Below are 24,192 nucleotides of genomic sequence, written 5' to 3' on the forward strand. Positions count from 1 at the left end.
GCCTCTGGGCTTGGGCCTGCACATAGGATGCCCGCCAAATGATTTGGAAACATCTGAAGCCCCAGGTGGGGGTAGAGGATGTTTGCTGGTAGTAGGACCATATATGGTTCTTGAATGATTCATGGATTTGGAATTGATTTGGCTGATTTGGATTGGAACACAAAACATTTTCCTTAAAAAACAAAACAAAAACCATGGCATAAAAAGCTGTTCCTTCTCTGCCCTGCTCCTGACATGCCCTTTCCTTCAGGGTAAGGAAGAACAAAGGGTTGGCCCTGACTCAAGGCAGACACAGAGCCACTGAGAGGCTTTTCTGGTCTTGGGAGGAGTCTCAACTGGGGTACTGCACCAGCCTTCTCTGTTGAAGAGCAGTCTTCTCCCTGTCATTTGCTGTGCATGATGAACCTCCTCTTTCCCTCTGCTGCAGCTTCACAGGCTGACAATCCCTCACCTTCTTTTTGTCAGCAAAGAAACAATTAAAAATGAATTGAAGGGGAAGATTTCCAGAGGCACAAATAGCAGTCAGCTCCCATGGGCTTAAAACACCCACCTCTTCTACTGACTTAGTAGCCTTCAGAGTTAACACACAGCTGACAGTCCAGGGAGGAGACAGCCTTTCTCAGAGCTGCTGTTTGCAGCTGTCTTCAGACTCAGGTAGACAGCTCCACAGCCATCTGCACTCCTGGCAGCAAAGGAGTGTAGGCTGTTATAAAATGTCATGTCTGGAATGCTCTATGACTCCATTAGTGCAGTATCCGAGTGCCTTGGTCATGGGCAAACTGTTCCACACACACACACACGCGCGCGCGCGTAAGTGTTGTCCTACAGATACCCCTGTTCTACAGATGAGGAAATTAGAATGCAAGCAGATGATAAGATTTACTTAACTCTAGAACCCAGATCTCCTGAGTTCCAGTCCTGAGCATGACCCACAGCCTGCCCAAGTCCATGAAAAGAATTCTACAGGTTGTGGTAGGTTTTCAAACCAGGCCCCTAATATTTACCAGACCATCCTTCTTCCATCCAGCTGTGTGGGAAACATACCAGGAAGCAACCTGGAATTATCCCTGTGTGAACAGAAAGAGCAAGAATAAGATAATCTATTTCTACATCCCTTTCCACTGCAGATAGTAGAATAGATTCATCATGAGTCTAAGTCCAATGGAGTCAGTCAGTCAGTGGAGTTCCACTGGGAATGAATCTGGTGTTTATAGATGCTTGCATCCTCTTTGAGGTAGGCAACTCTTAAGGTCCCCATTTTACAGGTGGGAAAACTGAGGCACAGGGATTAAGCAACCAGTCCAAAGTCACACAGAGAGTCAGTGGCAGAATAAGGAATGGAAGCTCAGAATTCCTGTTTCCATGACATGTGCAGATCAGCGTGCCAACACTTCCTACTAAGCCATTACAGTGCAGATGGTCTTCTGCTCCTTCCTGTGTAATCCGAACGACTGCTGATGATTGGGTGTGGGCTGCCACTTTATAAACATTGTTTGTTGAAATAAATCCATTGCATTGCAATAATGTGATATAGATGCCACAGCTTCCCTGTGCCACCTTTTTGTAAGATTGTGCCATGAAGTTACAGTATGTCTTAAGGCAGACATCACAGCCCAGTGTTGCTGTGTCAGGGCTGAGGCTGATCAGGGCCATTTGGATGGAAATCAAATTTCAAAGAAAAACAGAAAGGAAATTTCACAGTCCCCCTCTCCCCCTTTGCTGACCAGCTGTATGTGTGATTTGGCATGATCACCACTGCAAACCAGTAGCCCAGCACAGTCCAAAGTGCTTGTATTTTAAGATGTGTTGCTCCACCTTAGCTGGTTAATGAACTTGTGTAATACCAGCCTGATAAGGTATGTGAGGATGACTTCAGGGCTGGAGGCTGCACAGCTCAAGCTAATATGAATATTTTGGATCAGAGCCATAGCATGCCACTCACCCCTTCCTAGGATCATACTGCTTATGCTCCACCAATTCTGTCTGTAACATTGATGTTCAACCTCTACCATGTGGGCCAGATCCAGCCTGTGCAGCTGTATCACCAAGCTCATGAGTCTTTCCAAGGGTAGTTGCCACTTCCCTCTTGCCAAATTACCAGACCCATGGTGAGCCCCACAGGCCAGATAATGTGGACCTGTGCACTAGATTGTGCTGGTACACAGTTGGGCAATATGCAGGGTCACTTCAGGGCCAGATCTGGACATGTGGGGTTGGGCTGGTGTACCTGATCTCACCCATGGACCAGTCCTATGTGCCAACCCTGCATTGGTTTCAACTTATGAAATTACCCCACACTGCTCATTAGGCCTGTGGAGCTGGAATTTTGTGTGCCACTCGTCTGTAGCATTGAGATCAATGAATGCCCTTCAGAAATCAGGATCGGCCCCTGCAGTGCCAAACCTCCAGAGAGTCAATTCAGGTGCTGTCTCTATCCACTTGGGTCCCCCCAGTGACCTTGCCCCAAGTGTTTGTAACTGAATGGGAGGTTTATAGCTGCTGAAATTGCTCTGTGGACACCTCTATCACTAGAGTCCGATTTGTTTGGCTATAAAATTAATATTTGCTGCAAATAAAAAAAAAAGAGCAATGCTTTTTAGACAATCAATTAAAAGCCAGAACAAGAGGGATTAGCTCATTGAAATATAAATTTTTAATAACACTGCATCTCTGTGTTCCTCTATACTCATGCTACTCTTGTTCTGTCATTCTGCCTCTAAATCTTGTGCTCAGGATAACTGATGCTAGGACTGGTTGAGTCAAAGCAGGGACTGGGTGAACCCACCAGAAGCCCTAAGTGAAGATGGTGGAGGCTTTATTTTTTAGTATCTTCCAGTTAACACTGGCTTCCTTTCTGCAAGAGATGCTTCAACCGAGCACAGATTATAGGTCTCAATGCAGGACTAACTGGGTGAGTTCTTGGGTCTACACTAGGCAGGATGTCAGGTTAGATAATCTACCATAGGGCCCTTCTGGCTTTAAATACACTCAACTGATGATCCAGTACGTCACCTGCTTTCCAGCTGTTGCAAAATTTTCAAAGAAAACCCCTTCTTGTCCTTAGAATTTGTTGACCCTTTTTCTTTGATGGAGCAAAACTCCCCCATTTTTCCCTTTCATCTATGAAGCACCTTTTAAATAAGTAACATCTCCAAATCCTTTCCATCCTTTCCTAGTTTCAAAAAAAGAGGATTAGGCCACACCCCTCATATACTAGGGAAACTATTCAATTCCAATCTCCTCAAACCTGGTGTTTAGCAAGGTTGTGACCATCCACAGAAAACATTCAGGTACTTTCAGTCAAGAGTGACTTCTGTTCTTTCTTGTTTTCTTTCATGTAAAATCAAAGTAAGATTTCAGAAAGCATACAGTGTGCATCTCCTGCAACATCCAGCATTGCTTATATCCCACAAAATGGCATCCATCTTCCCACAGAAACCTTGAAATTTCAAAGTAAAGAGCACAGAAAACAAGATCACAACAGTTGCACACAAAGGGATATGTAAGGGACTCATCGCTTGTTGTATTGCTTGTTGTTTGATCCAAAACCAAGCCTTAAATAGTTCAGATCCATGCTCCCATTTTATTCCAGTATGGACAAAAATTGTGTATCAGGCTGCCAAGGTCATGAGGGTTCCTTTTCCATACGGGATTTTTAATCTTTATGTCAAATTGAGACCGTATTTTCAAGTTTTTCTGCACAACCTGAGGGCTAGAAATTTACCCTTTTTAAAACTGAAAGCTGAAATTCTCATATATTCACATGACATCAGGAGCTGAGGATTTTTTATTTAAACACTAATATGTTGAAATTCTCAAATTTATTGCAAGTTAGCAGCCTAATTATTCAAACTTGCAAAAGTCTCCATCACATGAGAAAAATGACCAAACTGAAGGACAAGTTAGAACTTGGTTCACTGTCCCAAAGAAGTATTAGAATGCAGGAAATGAGGCTGGGTTTTCTTTGCTGTTTCTTGCCAATGCTGTAGAAGACCTGACTTGTAAGGATGGTTGGGGCAGGAAAGGCAGCTCTAAACAAGCCTGCAATTACCAGCCATCCAGGAGATACAACATCTTCAGAGGAACTGCTCATTTTATTACTTTAATTGGCTTCCCTATATTACATGCTCTTCCCAGCCTGCCATGAGCCTTGAAGCTAAGCTTGCAGTCAGCTCCCTACAAGTGTGCTGCCAGCCTGGTGCAGAGGATGCAGGCTGCCTCTTTCCATGTTAGAGGGGATGGGGTGGGTGACTTATCACTAGAGTTCTGGCTGCTCCATGGACCATGGTGAAGCTGGATAGGGTTGACACCTGTGAGCTTGATTCTTTACCAGGCTCCCTTGCCTTCCCTCTATGAGTTCCATCACCCTACACTTCTGGAGGTAACCTGCTACTCCCCTTCCAGAATCAGCCAGCTGCTCCAGCCTTCCCTCCCTCTCCTGCATCTCAGCAGGCCTGCTCCTCCACTTGATTGTCTTTTGTACTAGATGCACCTGGTGGCTCATCATTCCGATCCAGTGACCCCTCTGCTGGGTCTTTCTGTTCTCCAGGCATTTAGAAGGCATTTATGGGAGTGGATTCCAGAGCATTCAAAGTGAAAGGATGAATGCTGGCCTCAGCTATGACTGGTGAAGGTTCATGGTGGTTGAGCAAGTAGATTTATGTTTAAAATAAGCTAGCTGTGGCTGTTAGCTCAGGTGACCTAAAAGAATAACACAGCAACACGCACCCCAGTAGGCACTGGGTGCATTGTCCATCTGTTTGGAAGAAGATGACATCTCTGCTCCAGAGTGTAGCAAGCAGCCTATGGTCTTGGGATTCTTGCTCATGTAACCCTTAGCATGACACTACCTGGGCCTTCACCTGAATAGCATGATCCTGGGGTACCTGGTAGCTAGTGACCCTGCCCAGCTCCCTGGGTAGTTCCTGCAGGGTTCCCAAGCAGAGAGCCTCCCCTTACAACTAAACAACTTTGCAGACTGTTATAAAACTATTTACAGGATTTATTTACAAGGTAACATATAACTAATGCAATAGAACAAATGTTACCCTGCATGACTTGGTGATGGTGGCTTAAAGGTGAATGCTTTTTGGATACACATTACACTAGGGGAAGGTATACAAATTACCCACAATAAATAAGGAATCGATACATAAATACATTGATCCTCCAACTAATAAACCATTAAGAACTTGATTTATACAGGCTATAACTTGTACACTGTGTACTGAGGATCCCGTGTGCACAGCCCCTGGCAGGGTGTCTTAGGGAGCAGGACTGTGTCTGTGCCCCTGGCACAGGATCTGTGGGCAGTCCCTGGTGCTGGCATTCCTAGCAGGAGCTCCAGGGGTCTCCCTGCAGCAGGTGGTGGCTACTCCCCTGCAGTTCCTGCAAGAGAGCTGATTCCTACCCAGACCCCTTTCCTGGCTCAGCAGGGAACAGTGTCTGGGCTGCAGGTTGTAAGTTTTCCTTGCCCAGCACAACCTCACAGCACCTGGCAAATGCAGCCCCTTCCTGGGCCCTGACTGCCCAGGGGCTTCTGGTGGCTGGAGCAGTCCCTGCCCCTCTAGCCCAGGGCTCCCTCCAGCACCTGAGCCTGCCCTCCTCAGTGCCTTCTCACTTACAGGGGAAAAACCAGGACAGTCTCTAGCAGTCTCCTCCTGGCCCTACGTCCCCTGCTGTGCTCACCCACCCACACAAGGGCTTGCAGGAGGGTCATCCCAGGCTCGGAGTCTCCTTACAGGCAGCTCTTCTCTTGTCCTGCTCCAGCAGGGCTCCGAGAGGAAGAGAGGGAGAATGGGTACAGTGCAGCACTTGCTGCAGCCTTTTGCTGCTACTTCTGCAGGGCTCTGCCAGGGGCTCTTGGGGGGAGATGACCGTGGGGAGATCCTTTCCCTGGTTTTCAGCCTGTCTCCCACCCCATATCTCTCCTTTGTTCTCCCCGCCAAGAAAACTGCTCCCCTCTTTTAACCAAGCCTTTTAACCAATCCCAGGCCAGGGCTCATCCTGGGCTTTTGCTAACATCTCTCATTCAAACCCTGTTGTGATTACATCACCCCTCCCACTTCCAAGAGGGCTACCTCCAAAACAGCTTCACTTGCCCTCAGGGCAAACGGTGTCCCTCCGGGGATAAACTGTCTCTTCACACACTGTCCCTCTGCAGGGCAGCCCTTTCTGTTCCTTCAGGCAGATGTTACACTCATGTGTCTGAGGTTCTGTTCCTTGGGACCCACTGAAATGCATGGTCCTATTCTCCTTATCAGCCTCCTTCTGAAGCAGTGATCTAAAGCAAGGAGCAGGCCAGAGAAGCTGCTGGGAAGGAAGCTGGCCAGCTCCGTACAGGTCTCCCAACTGGGTCCCTGCTGGGAACAGGGTGCTCATGGGCAATGGGGAGCTTGTAGCTTTCTCAGTCCTAGCTTCTCCCAAGAGGAGGAACTGTAGAGAAGAGGGTACATACAGGCCAGCTACGACCTCCCCCAGTAGGTCCTATAGAGGTTGGGGCAGGCAGCCCATGAAGGGTTGAGAAATAGCAATGGATCGTTTGACTTTGTGCTCACTTGTGCTGAGCACTGTGACAAGACCCACTCATCCAGTGTGCAGACTCTGGATAATTCAAGGGCCATTTCTAGAGTAGATCCCCAAGACAAACTTGTTCTCATTATACCAGCCCTGCCTGGTAACATAGCCCCCACTCCCAGCACTGCCGTACCCACATCCCGCATCCTCTGCGCCGGCTGGCAAGCAGCAGCAGGGCAGGGTAGAGCCCCTGCTCCGAGCACTGATGCAGGTGCAGCAGCACTGGGAGCGGGGGCTATGCTCTGCTGTCACCTGGAGCAAGCCGCGCCTGCATCACGCCTCGCCCCTGCGCCAGCTGGGCAAGTGGCATCAGGGCAGAGCCCCTGCGACTCCCCCAGCCAAGGCAGGCACAGCCGGAGGAGCCACAGAAGCCCCCATGGCTGCCCTGCCCAGCTGCATCCCCCCCACTTGGCACCCATGCAGCAACTGTCGCATTGTGTGGGTGCAGTGCGGCTTGGCTGGCGCCGCATGCTGTCTGGGAGGTGCGGCGGCTCCAGCAGACAGCTGAAGCCCAGCAGCGCTCAGCTCTGGCAGCCCCAGCTCCCAGACAACATACAGAGCCCTGTCAAGCTGCGCTGCATCCGCACCATGGAGCAGTTGCCACACGAGTGCCAATCAGGGTGGGAGGTGATCCCTACTGCCCCGTGCTGCGCAGGGGGGTCCTTTGCCACGAGCGCCCAGAGGCCCCAATTGCCACTCCTGAAGCTGGTGAGTACAGGGCTTTTTTTTCTTTTTTTTTGAAGTGCCGGGACTAGGCTGGGGCCTGACAGGGGATGGGGCCAGGCAGGGAAGCCATGGGGGCTTCTCCCATAGCTCCCCCTGCCCAGGGAGAGGCAGACACAGCCGGAGGAGCCATGGGAGAAACCACCATGGCTGCCCTGCCTGACTCCATCCCCTGCTCAGACCAGCCTCCTGACACTTAAAAAAAAAGAAAAAAGCCCCGCACTCACCAGCTCTGGCAGCAGTGATCGTTGGGGTGCAGTGGGGATCACCCCCCCCCACTTGGCACCCATGGAGCAACTGTCACATTGTGTGGGTGCAGTGCGGCTTAGCATGTGCCACATGCTGTCTGGGAGGTGGGGCGGCTCCAGCAGACAGCCGAAGCCCAGCAGCATTCAGCCCCAGTGACCCCAGCTCCCAGACAGCGTGAAGCGCCCTGTCGAGCCATGCTGCACCCACACCACGGGGCAGCTGTCACACAAGTGCCAAGCAGAGTGGGAGGTGATCCCCGCTGCCCCCCACTGCCCCATGCTGTGTTGGGGGGGATGGGGGGGCTCTGCCATGAGCACCCAGAGACCCCAATTGTCACTCTTGTAGCTGGCTTTTTTCTTTTTTTCTTTTTTAAAGTGCCAGGACTAGGGTGGGGCCGGGCAGGGGATAGGGCCAGGCAGGGCAGCCATGGGGGCTTCTCCCACAGCTCCCTCTGCCTGGGGAGAGGCAGGCACAACGGGAGGAGCTGCCCGGCTGTGCCTGCCTCTCCCTGGCCAATCCGAATCACCAAATCTTGCTAAATCTTCCAAAGCTGATTAGGCGAATCGATTCAGGACAGTGATCCAAATCTCTGAATACAATCGCTGTCCTCCAAATCAGCTGAATCTGAATCCGAATTGAACACTTCCCTATTTGCACAGGCTTTTAGCGTATGATGTATCAGTTGCTTAATCTGGTAACCACTGAGTGTTCCCAGCAGAAACAAGGGAGGGGGCGGGGGGAGCAGACAGGATGAAGGTTGACACATTGGAACCTCAGTTGTACATTCCTGAAGATCGGAGCATTTTGGGATTTTTGTTTTGCTTTGTTTGGTTTTTCCCCTAAGAGCTTTCTTTAGAGGGGCATGAATTCCAAGCCTGAACACTGAATACTGTCTGGTCAGCTAGGAATCACTGACAGCACTGGGGCAGCTTTCCTGGAGCATGCTGCATATGTGAAGTCAGAACTGTCAGTGTAATTTTCCCTAAAAAGCAAATTTCAGTTCCCTTCCCCTTGCTCTGCTCTCCCAGCTCCAGGTAAAAGCAGGAACTCTAGATTGGACTTCCCCTCTGCAAACTGGGGTCAGAGGAAGACACAGGAGGTAATTACCATGCTTGCACAGACACTATCTTGTTTTAGGTGCCAATGAGTCTGGAGTGAAATACCCTTCCTTTCTGACTGGGTCTGCTGTATGTCTGAGAATGTCCTGGCTGTTAAGTATGGGAGGGGAGTTGCTTGAATGCAAGCTGCCCCTGGGCTGGGAGGAGGTGTTTAGACTTTGAAGATCACGGGCTAGATTAATCCTCAAGGGAATACAATGAGATTACTGAGGTTACACCATAGCTGAATATGGCTCTGTGCGCTCCAGAGGCAAGTGGGGAAAAAATGGCAGGACAAATGGCAAAAGGTGCTTTCTTTTGTCTCTCTGCCAGCTGCCTTTTCTTTCTTGAAACAATCAGATCTAAAGTTACAAGGTTTTTCTTCCAATTCCTACTGCACCTCCTGTTGGCTGAGACCAGGGGGGATACGAGTGAACACTGTTGCAGCCAATTTACCCTACACCATTGCTTACAGTGCCTCCTTCTGGGAGGAGCCCTAAATTGCTCCTACCTAGTTCCAAGGATTCTTGGAAGAGAGAGAGAAGGTGCATTTGGAGGAAGTGAGCTCACTGGAGTTACCTCACATTATATTATCGTGGAAATAAACTCCAAGCTTGCTATAAAATTGTTATCACAGCCCATTACGGTTTAATTTTTTACCATTATTTCAGGCTTGTATCCAAGAACCTTATTAGTCGATCTGCAGAATCCAACTGGGTGTCACAGTAATGGCAAGAGCTGTTGTTTTATTCATGGGATGCTCTGCAGGGAAGAGCATTTGCAACAAGGAAGGGAAAACAACATGAACTTGTCAGGGCCTGTTCACAACAATGTCACCCACCTGCAGAGAGAGAGAGGCCAGCAAAAAACACAGGGCACTCTCCCCCACCAGGGACCCCAGCAGGTAACAAACACATCCATCCACACACAGGGCTTTAGCACCAATTCAATTTATTACAAACCCCTGCAGCTGTCAGATGGTGTAGAAGTCCCCTATGCAATAAGCCACTCACTCCCCAATGGCCTGACTCCCCCATTTGCCTGTGCAACCCTGCAGGCTGGCATGGGGACAGATTGACTGAGTAGAGGCAGAGGCAAGAACAGCCAGAACATTCCCCAACAGACAGATGCAAAACAGAATAGAACATAGGGTTAACATGGATACGGTGAGGTAACTTGGGGAAAGGACCACAGCATATGAACTGCTGCAGTAGCCTGGTCCCACTGTTCGCTCTATATTTATAATATAAAACACATACAAATACAAATATATATATATATATAATAGAAGGCATTGGCTTTCACTGTCAGCACTCCAAGGGAGAGACCCAGATTTGCTCAACTCCTTTTCTGCCCCGGACTGGCACCCCTGGTTGTTACAGGTCTGGGTCTCAAGCATTCAGCTACTTGTATTGTTTCAGTGTCCATGTTTGCTGGGAGGTTCCTCTGTTGAGGTGGGAGTGAGGGACAAAGGATGGCTTAGTGGCTGAAGTATGGGCCTTGCAGCCTTACTTCCCATCTGTGCCTCAGTTTTCCCTGTCTTTAAAATAGAGGTGATGGCTTGCAGGCTCAGTTCACGTGAGTCTACAGCAGTGGAGATACAAAAGGTGAGTGTGTAAGCTGGGAATGAAAAGGGGTTGTGGCACAAGAAAACGGCCCATCAATGAAAACCAAGTGCTGGGAGATAGCCAGAGGAGGGCCTGGAGAAGCTGCTGGCAAGAGGGAGAATGAGACAGGCTGGAGAGGTGGAGAGGCACAGGCTCAGGGTCCTGCCACATGTCTGCAACACCTCAGCTGCAGGCACCATGGACACAGTGCTGGCCCCGTGACCTTTCCTTTCTGGCCAGGGGGGCATTCCAGGCACTTCAGTACAGTTCCCTCAGACCTCACTCTTGTTATAACCTGTTAACAACCTTGCAGGATCCCCCTGAATCCTTCTCCTAACCTGGCTGAATACCCGCTTGTATAAGCCACAAAAAGGCAAAGCATGCCCTATCTCCATCCCCCACAAGGGAAGCCTGGGCTCTTTGCTCCAGTCCCTGTGGTGCACAGCTTTTTACTGGGTCCTGTCTCATCCAACAGTGGATTGCAAGGCCCGTCAAACAGAGCACGCCTCACACCACCTGTGTATAGCTGCAGCCTGAAGAAAATCCAAACCACCTCGTCCTCCTGCCTCCTCCAGCCACAGTCTGATGGCCCCATCACTTTGGGCACTAGGGAACCTGGATCTGCAGGTCCTCGTCTTCATCCAGGTCGCTGGTGCCATCGCCAGGGTCCTCGGGGCCAAACCGGGAGCTTCGGATCTTTCCAAAGAGCGGTGTATTCTGCTGTCTGCGTAGCCTGGGGTGGGTAAAACCAGAGCAGAGACCAAATTGCTGGAGAGGCTGCAAGAGGGACGGCATCCAGCGCCCTCACGCTGTGCTGCAACAGAGCCTGTATGTACACACCCCTCCTGTCTCTGTCTCTCTCGCTCTCTCTATGTATGTGTGTGTGTGTGTATAGATAGATATCTATCTATACACACACACACACACACACAAATATACATATCTATCTACGTGTACATATATACACACACGAACATAAATCAAGTTACATATATATATAAGCTTCCGTCTAAAACAAAGGTGGGCAATTATTTTGGCTGGAGGGCTGCTTAATGAGGTTTGGTGAGCTTTTGAGGGCCACATGGGTAGACCCACTCCTATCCCTGACCTTTGCTGCCAGAAGTCCCTTCACATGCCCCCCAAGAAATACTCCTTTTGGGAGGGGGTTGCTATCTTAGAACCAGAAAAATAACCAAATCATACAATGAAAGTCAAACACCTACTATAACATATTTTAATTTTATTACAAAAAATATTTTTGTCATGATTTGTGTTTGTGTAGTGTATATAGAGGTGACTGCATAACTCAAAAATAAATTCTTAAGTCTTGTATATTGTGGGGGGGGCATGGTGGGGTGTGTGTGTTGGGTTGGGAGGGGACGTGGCTGTGCTTGGGGGCATAGGGTATGTTGGGGTGTGTATATGTGGGGGGTTGTGGGGATAGGGTGTGGGTGTGTGGCATTTGTGGGGTGAGGGGGGTATGGGGGCCCCCCACACTCCCCCCATGGCACAGAAGCAGCAGGCAGGGGTGCTTGGGGTGTTGATGCTCAGCAGTGCACAACTCTAGCCAGGGAAGCAGGGGCCTGGGCTCCCTTCATTTCTGGCAGAGTCCCGGGACCTGTGTGGCAGGGAGCAGTGAAGGCAGCTGGTTCCAGCGTGTGGAGTTTCCCTCCAGTGGCGTGTGAGTGCAGGGGCTGTGCACGCATGGTGGGAAGCACCCGTGATAGCTGGTCCAACAGGGCTGCACCCCTCACCTTGACATGCAGCACTGGCCAGAGCCATGTGCTGCTGGGCACCAGTGCCTGGACTGGGCACCAGTACCCAAAGTGCCTCTGTCTGCTGCTGCTGCCACCAGTGGGGGCTGCGCACCATGTGGGGAAGTGTGGGAGGGGTCCCCCCACCTCCCTCCCCTCCTTCACACCCACACCCTGCACATCTGAGCTCTGTACTCCCACCACCTCCCTGGGCACAGGCTCATTGCTGCCAGCAGCCTCCAGCCCACGCTCTCTGCCTCTGCCCAGCTGCAGCTCCCCCCACCCCCGCTCCCACCCTCACCCCCACCACTTCCCTACCTGCTGCCTGGAATGAGGGGCACTGGGGAAGCCGAGCAGGTCCCCCAGTGGCTGCAGCAGTGACAGCAGCAGCCCTGCCTGGAAGCTCCATGCTGGTCAGGCCAGGACCTTATGCCCACAAAGGTGGGAGTGAGGCGCAAGAGGGGATGTTGGGGGGGTGTATACATGGGTGCCTCACTCCCACCCTTGTAGGCAGAAGGGCTGGGCAGGGTACGATTCATTGGTGGGTACCACGGGCCAGATGAAAGTGCCTGGTGGGCCAGATCCATTCCATGGGCTGTATTTTGCCCACACCTGGTCTCAAAACTACCTAGGTCCTATGTATGTTACCCCTCTATTCATCCATCTGTCTGGTTCTGCACATATACATGTGTCTTCACATGTCAGTCTATCACCATATGCTCCTCTCTCTCTGCCATGGTCCTCTCCCTTTCTCAGCATATGTCCCCCCCTCTTCCTGTCCATTGACTCTTGTACCATGACCATTACCGTGGCTTCAGGGCCCACCTATCCACAGGCTTCATTGACCTTTCTGTTCACCCATCATACCTGCCAAGGCCTCACTGTGAGGACAAGCCCCAGAGGGAGGTGTGTGCGGGATGGAACGCACATCATGCTTATAAACACCACAGCGCTTGCTTTCTCAGTGTTGCCTCCTTGTGGCTTTGAATCTTCTCAGGTGCTGGGAATGAAGGCTGGATACCACATGGGGCTGATATGAGGAGCTGTGGAGGGGCAGGTCCCCTGCAACTCATTCAAAACCCTCCCCCACCCCCCAAGTCCCACAAACATGCCATTGTCATCTCCCTGTTGAGACCCTCTCACCCACCTTTCCTAAGCAGAGGCCCCAGGCACCTTTCAAAACAATCCCTGTGACTCAACACAATAGGAAGAGCTGGTACTGGATTTATGTGGATTTTAGTGCCCAGCTAGATTCAAGGGTGCAGCCCCTGAGGTAGATGCTGGCTTGGATTTCTGTACCCAGCCAGGCCAGACTCCAGGGCCCAGATCTGCAGGCAGAGGTGTGACAGTCAGCTGGAGCTAGGAGAAGGGCAAAGACCTGTTTTCTCTCTTCCCCCTCTGTCCTGGGCTCCACATTTCAATTTCATTAGCTAAGTGGGTGTTACCGGCTGATAAAGCCAAATCTGAACAGCCCTTCCCTCCATGGCTCCAAGCAGCACTTAATGGACTTTTGATTAAAGTGACCAAGTTCACTTAAAGCCCTTTTCAGATACAGGGTACTTAGCAGCAGCACATAATTGTCTAAAGCTGTTTATCTGGGGTAGAGGGGAGGAAGCAGGAGGAGGAGAGCAGGCCCAGCTGTCCCAAAGCAGACTCAGCATAAGAACTTTCAGCTCACTGCAGGGTCTGGACACCCAGGATTTCACTGGACCTAGAGCACAGGACTCTCATCGCCACTGCTGGGAATGAGGGTCTCCTAGTGCTTCCATGCTCTGTCAGGGCATCTCATTATGGCTCTGAACTGGATGCGCAGACTCCAACCCCCTGAAACAAGGCCTACATGGTAAATGTACTGTGCTGGGCAGCAGTGCCCTCCACTAGGTCACATGGCTCTGCACAGGCTGCCTCCTAAATTGGAAACAGTAGAGCCAGGTCCATGTGGCATTTTGGGCTGGCTAATTCACACTGTTGGGGCAATTTGCCTCCCTCCAAGTTAATTAGTTTGCCCTGCTGCTGATTCTAGAGGCAGCTGGCACAGAGGAGATTGGAGCCAGGCACTGTGTAAGTTTATGGCACAGACAGAGTCTGTCCTAGAAGCAACTCGGACCCTGATCCAAATGCCATGACTCCTGGTCCCTTCTCAAGGCCACCAGTTCTGGGTGTTTGTCCCCAGCTTCCCCTAGTGGAAAGAGTAGGGGCAGGGATTTGTACTGTGCTCTGACAAACTGGTTTTGCAGGACTGGGGGCGGGATAGCAGGGATGTAAGCCACCCAGTGACCTTCTAGACCCACCTCACTCCCATTCTGGGAATTTTCTAGGGGGTTTGTTTCTCCTTAATACGACCCTCCCATGACCTAAGGCTGGGCTCGAGTCTCAGCAGCATCCAGCTGCCTCTGGGGCCAGGCCTCTGCCAGACTAGCACAAGCAGAATAACCTCTGAGCTATCCCAGCTTGTATGGCCCCTAAATGGCAGCTCTACCTCTTCCCTGCCCCCTTTGCTAAGGCTGCAGTGGGGGATGGGTACTTTGGCTACACTGGCTTGTGACCAGGGAGATCTGATGGTCTTCAGCCCCTGTGAGCTGCCTGAGCAAAACAGATGTGGCCCCTTCACATTAAACCTGGGGGCATCTGTGGAGGACAGGGATCCCCTGGGGTGCTCCTCAAGGCTAGAAACCAGTTCATGCTGCAACACTGCTCAGAACCAGGGAGTGAAGCTGGGGGGAGCCCTTTCTGCACCTGCACACATGCCCTCCTGGTCTGTCCTGAACCCAAATCTTCCAGTGTCCTGAAGCACCCTTGAATGAGCACTTTGGCTGTCTCTGCTGCTGACATAACTGGGTGATTGGGTCCTAAGTGGTCACACCTAACGGCACATTTGACACTGTATACTTACTGGTGCTATGCTTCTCTACTGGGTCACTAGGGCTTCCTGGACACCCTGTTCCATTGTTTTGTGCTGCAGCAAACTCAGCCTCACTATGAGGCTTTCCCGGTACCTCCCCATCTGTAAAAGGCAGGTTAAGAGGCTGCCCTTCATCAGAAAGTGCGTTCAGATGTACCAATGTAGGCTGCTGTGTAAGGGTGAGGCACAGCTACCCCTGCAGAAGGGTGTCTCGACCCTATTCTGATAGCAAAAACAGTACCCATGATGACTTTCAGTTCAGGACTGGGTGACTCACCAGTGCCATGGAGAGAGAGGAAGGAGCAGCCCTGTACCAAGCACAGCTCCTGGCAGAGCTCCACCGCTTCCTGGAGCTAGCAGGGGGCTGCTGGTCACCATCAATAGGTTTTGCATCAAGCCCATATGCTCTTTGTCAATGGGAAGCTCTTAGTATTTTTAGTTCCTCTCTCTCCATAGCATTAAAATGCATCGGCTGAATTTATGAGTCGAATTTGAAATCAAAGGGCTTGAGACTGTGATGAAAACAGCTCTCCCATCATCCTCTGGGCCAAATAGACACATTTGCTGCATTTTCCTGGAAAGCATGAATTATTTAGCAATAGTGTAGTGGGGGCTCTGGGGGAGGGGGATGGAAGGAGATGAAGCCTCCATTATTCCTGTATGATTTAATGAAGATGTCCCAATAAAATAAAATAAGATTTTAAAAAAGCCCAGCTGCCTCCGCAAGGCACTCTGGATGGGACAGGATCGATTTGTCTTGCATCTATTTCAGCATTTTATTGCTGAAGAGGCATAGGGGGAAAAGAAGGGAACTTTTTAAGAGCCATAAAACCCAAGTGCCTTTCAGACCACAAGTCATTTCTCTGGCCTGGCACGACTTCCCATTCACTGTGCTCTCCCTCTACAACCCTGTTAGCTCATTCTAAACAGAGGACTTTGAAGAATTTGAGACTTGCTTGTTGCTTGGCTTGTTTCCTACCAACGGTATAGCAGAGGACTATAGCGGCAAACCCAAAGGGTGACTTCAAAGGAGCCTTACTGCATGATGGGCAATGAGAAGTGGGTCCAGAAGACTGGAACCTGGGTTGCATGGCTGACCACAAGATGGGATGATTACAAGCAGACAGATTGTATAAGTGATGCTTTAATGTGTAAGCCTAGACTAGCACATTCTCCCTTACTGAGAGCTGAAGCAAGCTGTGTTCTAGTGAGTCTTCCAAGCTGTCCCAGCCCTAGCACATCCTAACTGCAATGAAACGGTGATGCTGACTCTCCTGGCATGGCTCATCTGTTGATTGCACAGGGATTTGTAAAGGACGGGTCCATGAATCCCACTGCACAGAAGACAGAAGAGAAGCAGGTACTTGCCCAAGGACAGAACTATGCCAGGGCCAAGCTCTTCTAAAGGGACTGGTGATTTTGGGTTTTGAAATGATCCACCAGAAAAGGGCTTTGTTGCCAAAGGGGGCATGATAAGCATACTTTGACAGTCAAAACCCTGGAAGGCATCCCAAATTGGGAACCCCAGAAAGGAGATGCTCCAAACCATTAATCGCTTTGGTGAATCTTGGTGCAGATCTCTTGACCCAGAGCAGTGGGACCAGACCACATTATCACACCCATGCCGCTGGCAGGTAATGCCTATGCCAGTTATGCTCAGGTCTAGGGCAGAGAGCTCTTCCTAGCACATGCTGTAAACTGGGTGGACTACCAGGATGAAGCCAAACTGAGAAGTCATCTCTGCAGCCCCTCAGGTATCAGTGGACATAAGAGATGTGCATTTGTTGCCTTTCACAGAGCAAGGAATCCAGGACTTGGGACAAGTCCCATCTTGCTACCTGCAGTTTAGTGACACTGATGACCACTGCACGAGTGGAGAGATGGTGTCAATAGCTGGGGTCTGTGACTCCAGGTTGTTTTGCTTACCCTATTATAACAGCATGTGGTGTTTGGCACAGGAGGTAAGAAACAGTAGCCAGAGGCCAATGAAAGTATCATACTTTCCCTAGCTGGACCCAGCTCCCATTCCGCTCACAGTGTCCCCTGTCACACAACAGAGAACCTAGAGGGTGATGAGCTCCCCTGACCCCAATCTTTCACAAGCCTATCAGTACCCTTCGAAATACAGTTGCTGAACTCATTCACTTTCATTCCAGGTCCTCCTCACCTTCTCTATGTGGCTGCACTTTTGCAGAGACAAGACCCCAGAAGTAAGAACTACCCTTTTATGAGTACTGCCTATTCTGATCTCCACCCACCCCACCTCACTGCTGTACCATGGCATCTCTGCTTGTAATATCCATGAGGCCTTTGTACTGGGCATATCCAAAGCCTTGTCTCACCTGCCTTGTGATATGGTATCACCTTGCTCATGTGAAATATGCCAGAATAATTTAGAAGAACCTTGCTCTGCTGAAGGAACTCTGACAGCAGAGGGTCCTGCCCCCTTGCCCATTACAGGAACTATAATGTGTCCATGCTGGGGTCATTACTTTGTTCACATACGGTGCTTAAAGGGGAATGGTAGACTGAAACCATATCTGAGACTTGTTTTGGCTTCTTTGTGATGCACAGAGGAGAAGCCTGGACTTTCTCCCCTGAAAAGCTTCTCTGCATATTTTTACAAACAGGTCCTTACCTTACTTTCTTTGTTGAGGGACCATGGCAAGGTCTTGGGGCAACCCATATAATGTAACCCTAGACTTCAACCCAAGCTAGGCCAGCTGCCGCCTCTGGGAATGGTGAGTGCTGGCCCAGGAGAGGACAAGAATCCCATATACCCTTGGATGTGGGTAAGGAGAGTCTGAAGCTGGGCCTCCTGCCCCCATGTCACAGTGCTGCTTGTGCCCTCCAGGGTTTTAGGGCAAGGTTCCCAGCAAAAGGGAAAGGTTAATAGGTCTCCCCTGCTCCCAGCAGAAAGAAAATAACCACACAGAAAAAAAAAATGCTTTAAAAAGCCTCGCAGTGTGTCTGGAAGGTGACCAAGCAGCAGCTGCAAAGTGCAAACCAAGTCTCCTTGTGTAAGACTGCCTGAGCAGCCGTGAGAAGCAGGAAGGTTTGGGTGTTGCTAGGGGATGCTGCCCTTGGCTTTCCAAACTGCTGGGATGGAGGTAGATTTTCCCCTGCTTTTAGCTTCCAGACCTTTCTTGAATTAAAGTGACAAAAAGACAGAGTGAGCGTGAAGGAGAAAACAGGCCCCTGCAGACCCTGGCGATCCATCACTACACACGCTGATAAGTTGTATCTTTAAAATCACTTGCCCGACATTCCCTCCTCATAAAACTTCCTTCCCTTTCCTCCCATCAGTAGCTGACAGGCATCCCTTGTGGGAAGGGGGAGATGCTAAGTGGATTAGCCCAGTTTGGAAAGTCGTCTTGCTGTAGAGCAGCGATTTGTCATGAGCAAGAGAATTTCCTTCAGCTGTACTTCATAAATAATTCACGGGTCAGATTCCTCCCCCCACCTTTCCCTTCCTTGGTACAATCCTCCTCCAGTCGTCATTCCCAGCAGGAGGCATCAGACTAATGTGTATCCAGGAATATGCAAATAGTTTCCACAGGAGTTTGCCCAAGGACCTTCCCTTAACTAGTTATGGCATCTGTTTAACAACCTTCCCTTAACTAGTTATGGCATCATTTGTGGTTCCGTGACTTTGGGAGGTACAAGTCAGGAGACATAAGCTCTCTGTACAAGTACCACCAAAAAGGCAGAGTCAGGGCTAGGTTTGGGTACTTCCTAGCTTCAGTTTGGTTCTGAGAGACCCTTGCTCGGACACAGCACCCATCAGGTGGGAGGATTCTGAGTGTCTCCTGGGTCTAACAGTGGCAGTGGATCAGATCACAGGGGAGAGAAGGAAACAATGCAAACCAAACCTCAAGCTCTCAGTAGTAGAGGGAGCTGGCACTCAGAGACCTGGATCCCACTATGGAGGCTCATTCAGCTGCCCTGGCCCTGGTGAAATGTTAAACTTCTCCCAAAGGCTGTATGCATGATTTTATTTCAGTTTAAAATAGGCAGATTCTGGTTTAGGTAACGTAGATCAGAAACAGGTTTAAACTAAGCTGAAATGGTCCCCTCAAATTGAAATGAGTGTGCACACCAGGATTAACTAACCTGTTTCATATTTGGGTGTAAAGAGAATCCTGACTAATCCAGTGCAAGGTGTACATTGCCCAGCCCCGCCTCTCCCATTTACATCATCAGTGTCTATTCCAGCTCTTGTACCATCGTGTCTTTGCTTCCCTCTCCTTGTACTACTTGCTTTCTGATATGTCCATTCTTCTACCTCCCCAGTGACTCATCTCAGCCTTCACTTCCTCTTTCTCACCTTCTTCATGCCCATCCTCCCAAACAGTCCTTCCCCTGTGCCTTATCTGCATGGGCTTCCCATGGCCCCGTGGGGCCCCTCACCTGGACTGCAGGTGCTCCAGCTGCACTTGGAGATTCTCACTATGTTCTGTCTGCTCATCCAGGGACCTCTGCAATTTCCGGGCCTGGTTATGGGCTTCATCCAACTGCAAAGCAGACAGAAATGCAGCTGTCTTTAGCTGATGGCTGAAACTAGCAAAAGCAGAAAGCCAGAGTCCTTCACACTCCATTACCCCAAGCACTGCCACAAATATGGTCTGCAGGATAGTCCATGGGTTTGAGAAGTGAGGATGATGCCTATGGAACAGCTGACCAGGGCAGGAGGTGAGAAGGCAGTGGCACTGAATTACTTGGATGTTTGGATTTGTGTGTTGGTTTTGGCCTCTCTCGATAGCTGGATTGACATGAGACTGGATAGCTGGCTATTAGTCATAGGCACACAGACCATCCCTAAGTGATGATTCAAATCTCATCCACATTCAAAGTTGTTATTTTTTTAAGGTAGTTGGGCGGCACATGTGAAATGAACTCTGTACAGGCTCACATAACCAGAATTTCCTCTCCCATGGCCAGTAGACAAGCCAAGATGCCTTGGCCGCCCTTTTGCATCTAGATGTGGTTTCACAAGATCAGCATGAAGACTTGTTGGCAGTTTACCCACACAACAGGCACAGAATGGACCAGCAACACCATACACCTTCCTCACTGCCAATCTGGAGTGGCCATCTTGAGGGATGGAGTCAAACCTTGTCCAACAAGAATCAGTTATTAGCATGGATAGTGACTTGCCCACTAGGAACTGACTTGACAAAGATCATCCAAGAAACCAGACCTCCACTAGGACATCCTGTGGTGGGAAGTGCCAAATTTACAAATCCAGACCAGAAGCCTTTCCAAAAACCAGACCAAAGCTAAACTTTGGACCCAACACAGGGGCGATCAGGACAGATTTAGGGTATGTCTATATTAGTTTAAGCTGTTCTCATTACTCCTGCCCCCCACCCCACTCCTCCTCAACTGCTTTTAAGCAGCAGCCTTGAAAGCAGTGTAGAGATAGCATAGAGCCACCCTAAAGCATAGTTTCTCAACCCATGGTACATGTACAGCTGAGGGTATGTGAGACATAGGCAGGGGGTACGCGGGCACTGAAAACCCCTGTAGCACGGGAGCGGCAGTGTTCTCCCTGCCACCACCAGGTTTGTGTCCACCCACTCACTCCACCCTCCCAAACCAGACACAAGCTGCTGCAGGAGGGGGAGGGCAGGCACACAGATACCCACGCACTCTCCGCCAACCTAGCCACAGGCAGGTAAGTTTCTTTCTTTATCTTGCCTGGGCTTGTGGGGAGGTGGGGGAGGCAGACCAAGACCCCCACAGTGCAGGAGGGAGTGTAGTAGGGGCAGGTCGCTGCCCCACGCTCTCCTGCACTGTGGAGATTGCCCCATGACCCGGCTTGCCCGGGGCCCCATTCACTGCACAGAGAAGGGAGCAGGCTACTGCTGCATACTGGTGCTGGCAGCAGCACTGGGCTCTTCCCAACACTCGGGATGGGCTGTGGTGATGGGAGGGGGGCTGCCGCCAGCCCAATATTCGCTGTAGCCCTCCTCAACCTGCCCCCCCAGCGCCACCACCGAATGCTTGGAAAAGCCTGGTGCTGCTGCCAGCTCCCACCTGTAGCCAGCCTGGGCTCGGGGCAGCTGCAACAGGCAGCAGGAAGGCTGCAAACAGCTGCCTCGGGCTCCGCAGCCCTGGCATCAGCTCAATGCTGGTGGCAACTGCACGGGCACCTCAAAGCAAAGAGCGGGTTTATCTCTACTGTCCACTCTGAGGTGCGTGTGCAGTCACCACCAGCATGGATCTAATCCCGGGGCTGCAGAGCCTGGTGCAGCTGTTTGCAGCCTACCCGCTGTCTGCTGCAGCTGCCCAGAGCCCAGGCTGGCTACAAACAGCTGCGCCGTACTCCCAAGCCCAGCATCAGCTCTGTGCCAGCAGCAACTGCGTGCACGCCTCAGAGCAGAGAGCTGGGATAAGGTCTGAGGCAGTGCAACCCTCCCCCACTGTCTGCTCTGAGGCACATGTGCAATTGCTGGTATGAAGCGGATGCTGGGGCTGTGGAGCCTGATGCAGCTGTTTGCAGCCTGCCCGCTGTCTGCTGCAGCTGCCCAGAGCCCAGGTTGGCTACAGGTGCAGGCCAGCAGCAGCACCGGGCTTTTCCGAGTTGTGCTGCCTCAGGGCCCCCCACACCGTCCACTCCGAGGCGTGCATGCAGCCAGCAGAGCTCTGAGCAGCTCTTTGCAGCCTCCTGGCTGCAGCCGCCAGCCCAGGCTCTGGGTAGCTGCTGCCAGCCACAGAGCCCAGGATGCCTGCAGCAGGGCTTGCAACCTCCCAGCTGCCTTCTGGGAACAGCCTCAGCTCCATGGCTGGCAGCAGCTACCTCCTTTTCTCTCTCTCTCTCTCGCCCTCTTTTCCTCTCTCTCAGCCTCTTTTCCTCCTCTAAAAACTATGGAAGCATTGTGCGACGCTTTAAATTCCCCAGTAATAATTTGGCATGCCACACTTTGCACGGCACTGGGTTCAGCCCTCCTAGCTTTGGCCAGCATCACCCCTAGTCCAGGTACAAACTTGAGTTGTGCACCCCTTATGTAAAAGATGGTAACCCTACCCACACCAGATCAGACATCTGTCATATCACCACCTTATATACACAGCCCTTCTTCCAACATATGGCACACATTAGTCTATAAATATAAAATCCCATGGAAAATTGAGTGTTCGTGTCCTTATTAAAATTTTCAAAAGTTAGGGGGTACTTGCTGCTTAAAAGGTTGAGAAACACTGCCCTAAAGTGTCTTGTGATACCCAAGAGGGAAGGCTGATGGTCCAAGTTGACCTTCCATTCAATGAAGCAACAAAGCTGCTGAGTCCCAGCCCAACACTGTCCTTCCTGTCTAGTTGCTACAACCAGGTCCCCAGTGGCATCACAGTACTTTCTCAGCCTCTAATCAGACCAGTGGGCGATCTGCAGGACCTCAGGGACTGGGGGTCACTGCTGCTGATCAATGGGGACATCTGAATGGCCAGCCTCAAATCCCAGTTCTTTGCTGAGGGTGACTCCACTGGACTCTGCAGGCTCCCACCCCCCTGCACTGGAGTGACGGGCAGGGCATGTGTGCATGGACCAACCTCATCCTCTGCCTGGGCCAGCTCCTTCTTGAGTTCCTCCACTCGCAAGCGCAGCTTCTTCACCTCACCCTCATGCTGCTCCACACGGCGGTTGGCATGAGCCAGCTCAGCTGTCTTCTCCTGGTATTGCTTCTTCAGCTTGGTATGGATGTGCTTCAAGTCAGCCAGCTCCTATGAGGGGGTGGTGGTGATTAGGGCATAAGTAGTGCTCAGGTCAGAGCGGGTGCAAGAGATGTGTGATTAATCCATGGGATTGATAACCCTCTGCTGTCCTGTGGCCTCTTGAAGGCTCTCCAAGCACTGCACACATGCTAGCAATGACGTGAGGTTCCTACTGCTTCCCCACTTAGGTGGCTCAGGACAGTTATTCCTCTTTTAAAGATAAGGAAACTGAGTCACAGACAGGGGACATGACTTACTCAAGATCACATATAGCCACTGAGCTCCAGAAAAGGAACTCAGCTCAAGTCCTGTACTCTAACCACTGTGTCTCATCTGTATTTTCTTTAGTAAACTTGTTCCACCTGATTTCTTAAAGTGGTAGGTCACAAATGGATTTCAGGGGGTTACAATCATAAAGAACAGAGGTTATAGATGGGCTGACTTGTTAGCAATGCCACCACTGCCTGACATGAGAGGAGCCAGGATCTCTTCTCCCACCCATTCAGGGCATCCCATGTCCTCTGTATAATCCTGCCACACTGAGCATGTACATGTGGACAGGGACATGCCTCCAGAGCCTGAGCTAAAACTAGGGCACCACTGCCCTAAGGCTGTTGAGAAAGAAGCAAAGAGTGGGGCTGGAAGTGTCAAGCAGGGACATGGTTTTATTACCTAGAAGCCCAAAGCCAGCTAGGGAACAGTGGGAAGAGCTGTAGGCACCAAGTACTCTCTGGTATCAAAGGGTCAAGTTCACTCTTGGCCTGTGGGGTTTCCTTAGGCAACAGTCTTCTCCTGAGGTCCTGACAGCCAAGCCCCACTGTTACTGGTGCCCATGCTGGGATGTCAGGGCCTGCCCCTGACAGCCTCACCTTGTTTTTCTCAAAGAGCTCAGTCTGGATGGTTTTGAGATCAGTGTCCAGTGCACTGGCTGTCTGCCGGCGTTTTCGGGCCAGCACCTCCTCCAGATCCTCAATCTGAGCCCGCAACTTCTTATTCTCCCGCTCCAGGTTCAGCTTCTCTGTCTCAAGGCGCTCACGCTTCCCCCATTCTGCTGCATTCTCTGCTTGCAGCCGCTCCATCTGGGAGGGCCGGGTTGGGGATGGACAGAAAGAGAGACAGAGACACACATATGCCATGCCAAGCCAGAGGGTAACTGCGTATTAGTTACTAAAGGTCAACCCAAGTAGCCCACAGAGGTGCCCTTCCTGTGCATGATGTTACCCCTTCTCCCACCACAGGCCTTTGTTAGGACTAGAACTCAAGGTCAAGACAGAGGCCTCTTCCACTTTAGCCACTGGAGTAATTCCCCTGCCTGGCAGCAGAACAGTTCTCTTTTCCCTGTGGGCTAGGCATGAGAGGGAGACATCACTTGACTGGTGGTTATAGGAATTTCCCCCATGGAAGTGCAGAACCCCAACCTCAATCCAAGCTGGATTGGGAAACGTGCACGTGTTGGAGGCTCACTGATAAGCAAAGCATATGGACAATAGGAGTCAACCCAGCTGGCTGCTGGCCCAGTGTGTTCCAGTGTTAACATCCAGGGTGTATGTACTCAGTGCAGCCATGGATCA

The 24,192-nt window shown here is 50.8% G+C and overlaps 1 protein-coding gene across 3 annotated transcripts in view; it reads right to left on the reverse strand.

Moving 5' to 3' along the window:
• Positions 1–9,579: 9,579 nt before the first annotated feature.
• Positions 9,580–24,192, reverse strand: part of CCDC102A (coiled-coil domain containing 102A) — a 61,955-nt gene continuing 47,342 nt past the window's right edge. For all 3 annotated transcript variants that reach the window (XM_059713683.1, XM_059713682.1, XM_006261664.4), the window contains 4 exons: positions 23,491–23,700; positions 22,460–22,630; positions 19,319–19,422; positions 9,580–10,985 (listed from right to left, as the gene is read on the reverse strand). In XM_059713683.1, coding sequence (XP_059569666.1) covers positions 10,859–10,985; positions 19,319–19,422; positions 22,460–22,630; positions 23,491–23,700 — 612 coding nt within the window. In that variant the 3' untranslated portion in view covers positions 9,580–10,858. The remainder of the gene's footprint in view (positions 10,986–19,318; positions 19,423–22,459; positions 22,631–23,490; positions 23,701–24,192) is intronic.

Source organism: Alligator mississippiensis, chromosome 10 (genome assembly GCF_030867095.1).
Source record: "Alligator mississippiensis isolate rAllMis1 chromosome 10, rAllMis1, whole genome shotgun sequence".
Classification (NCBI taxonomy): Eukaryota; Metazoa; Chordata; order Crocodylia; family Alligatoridae; genus Alligator; species Alligator mississippiensis.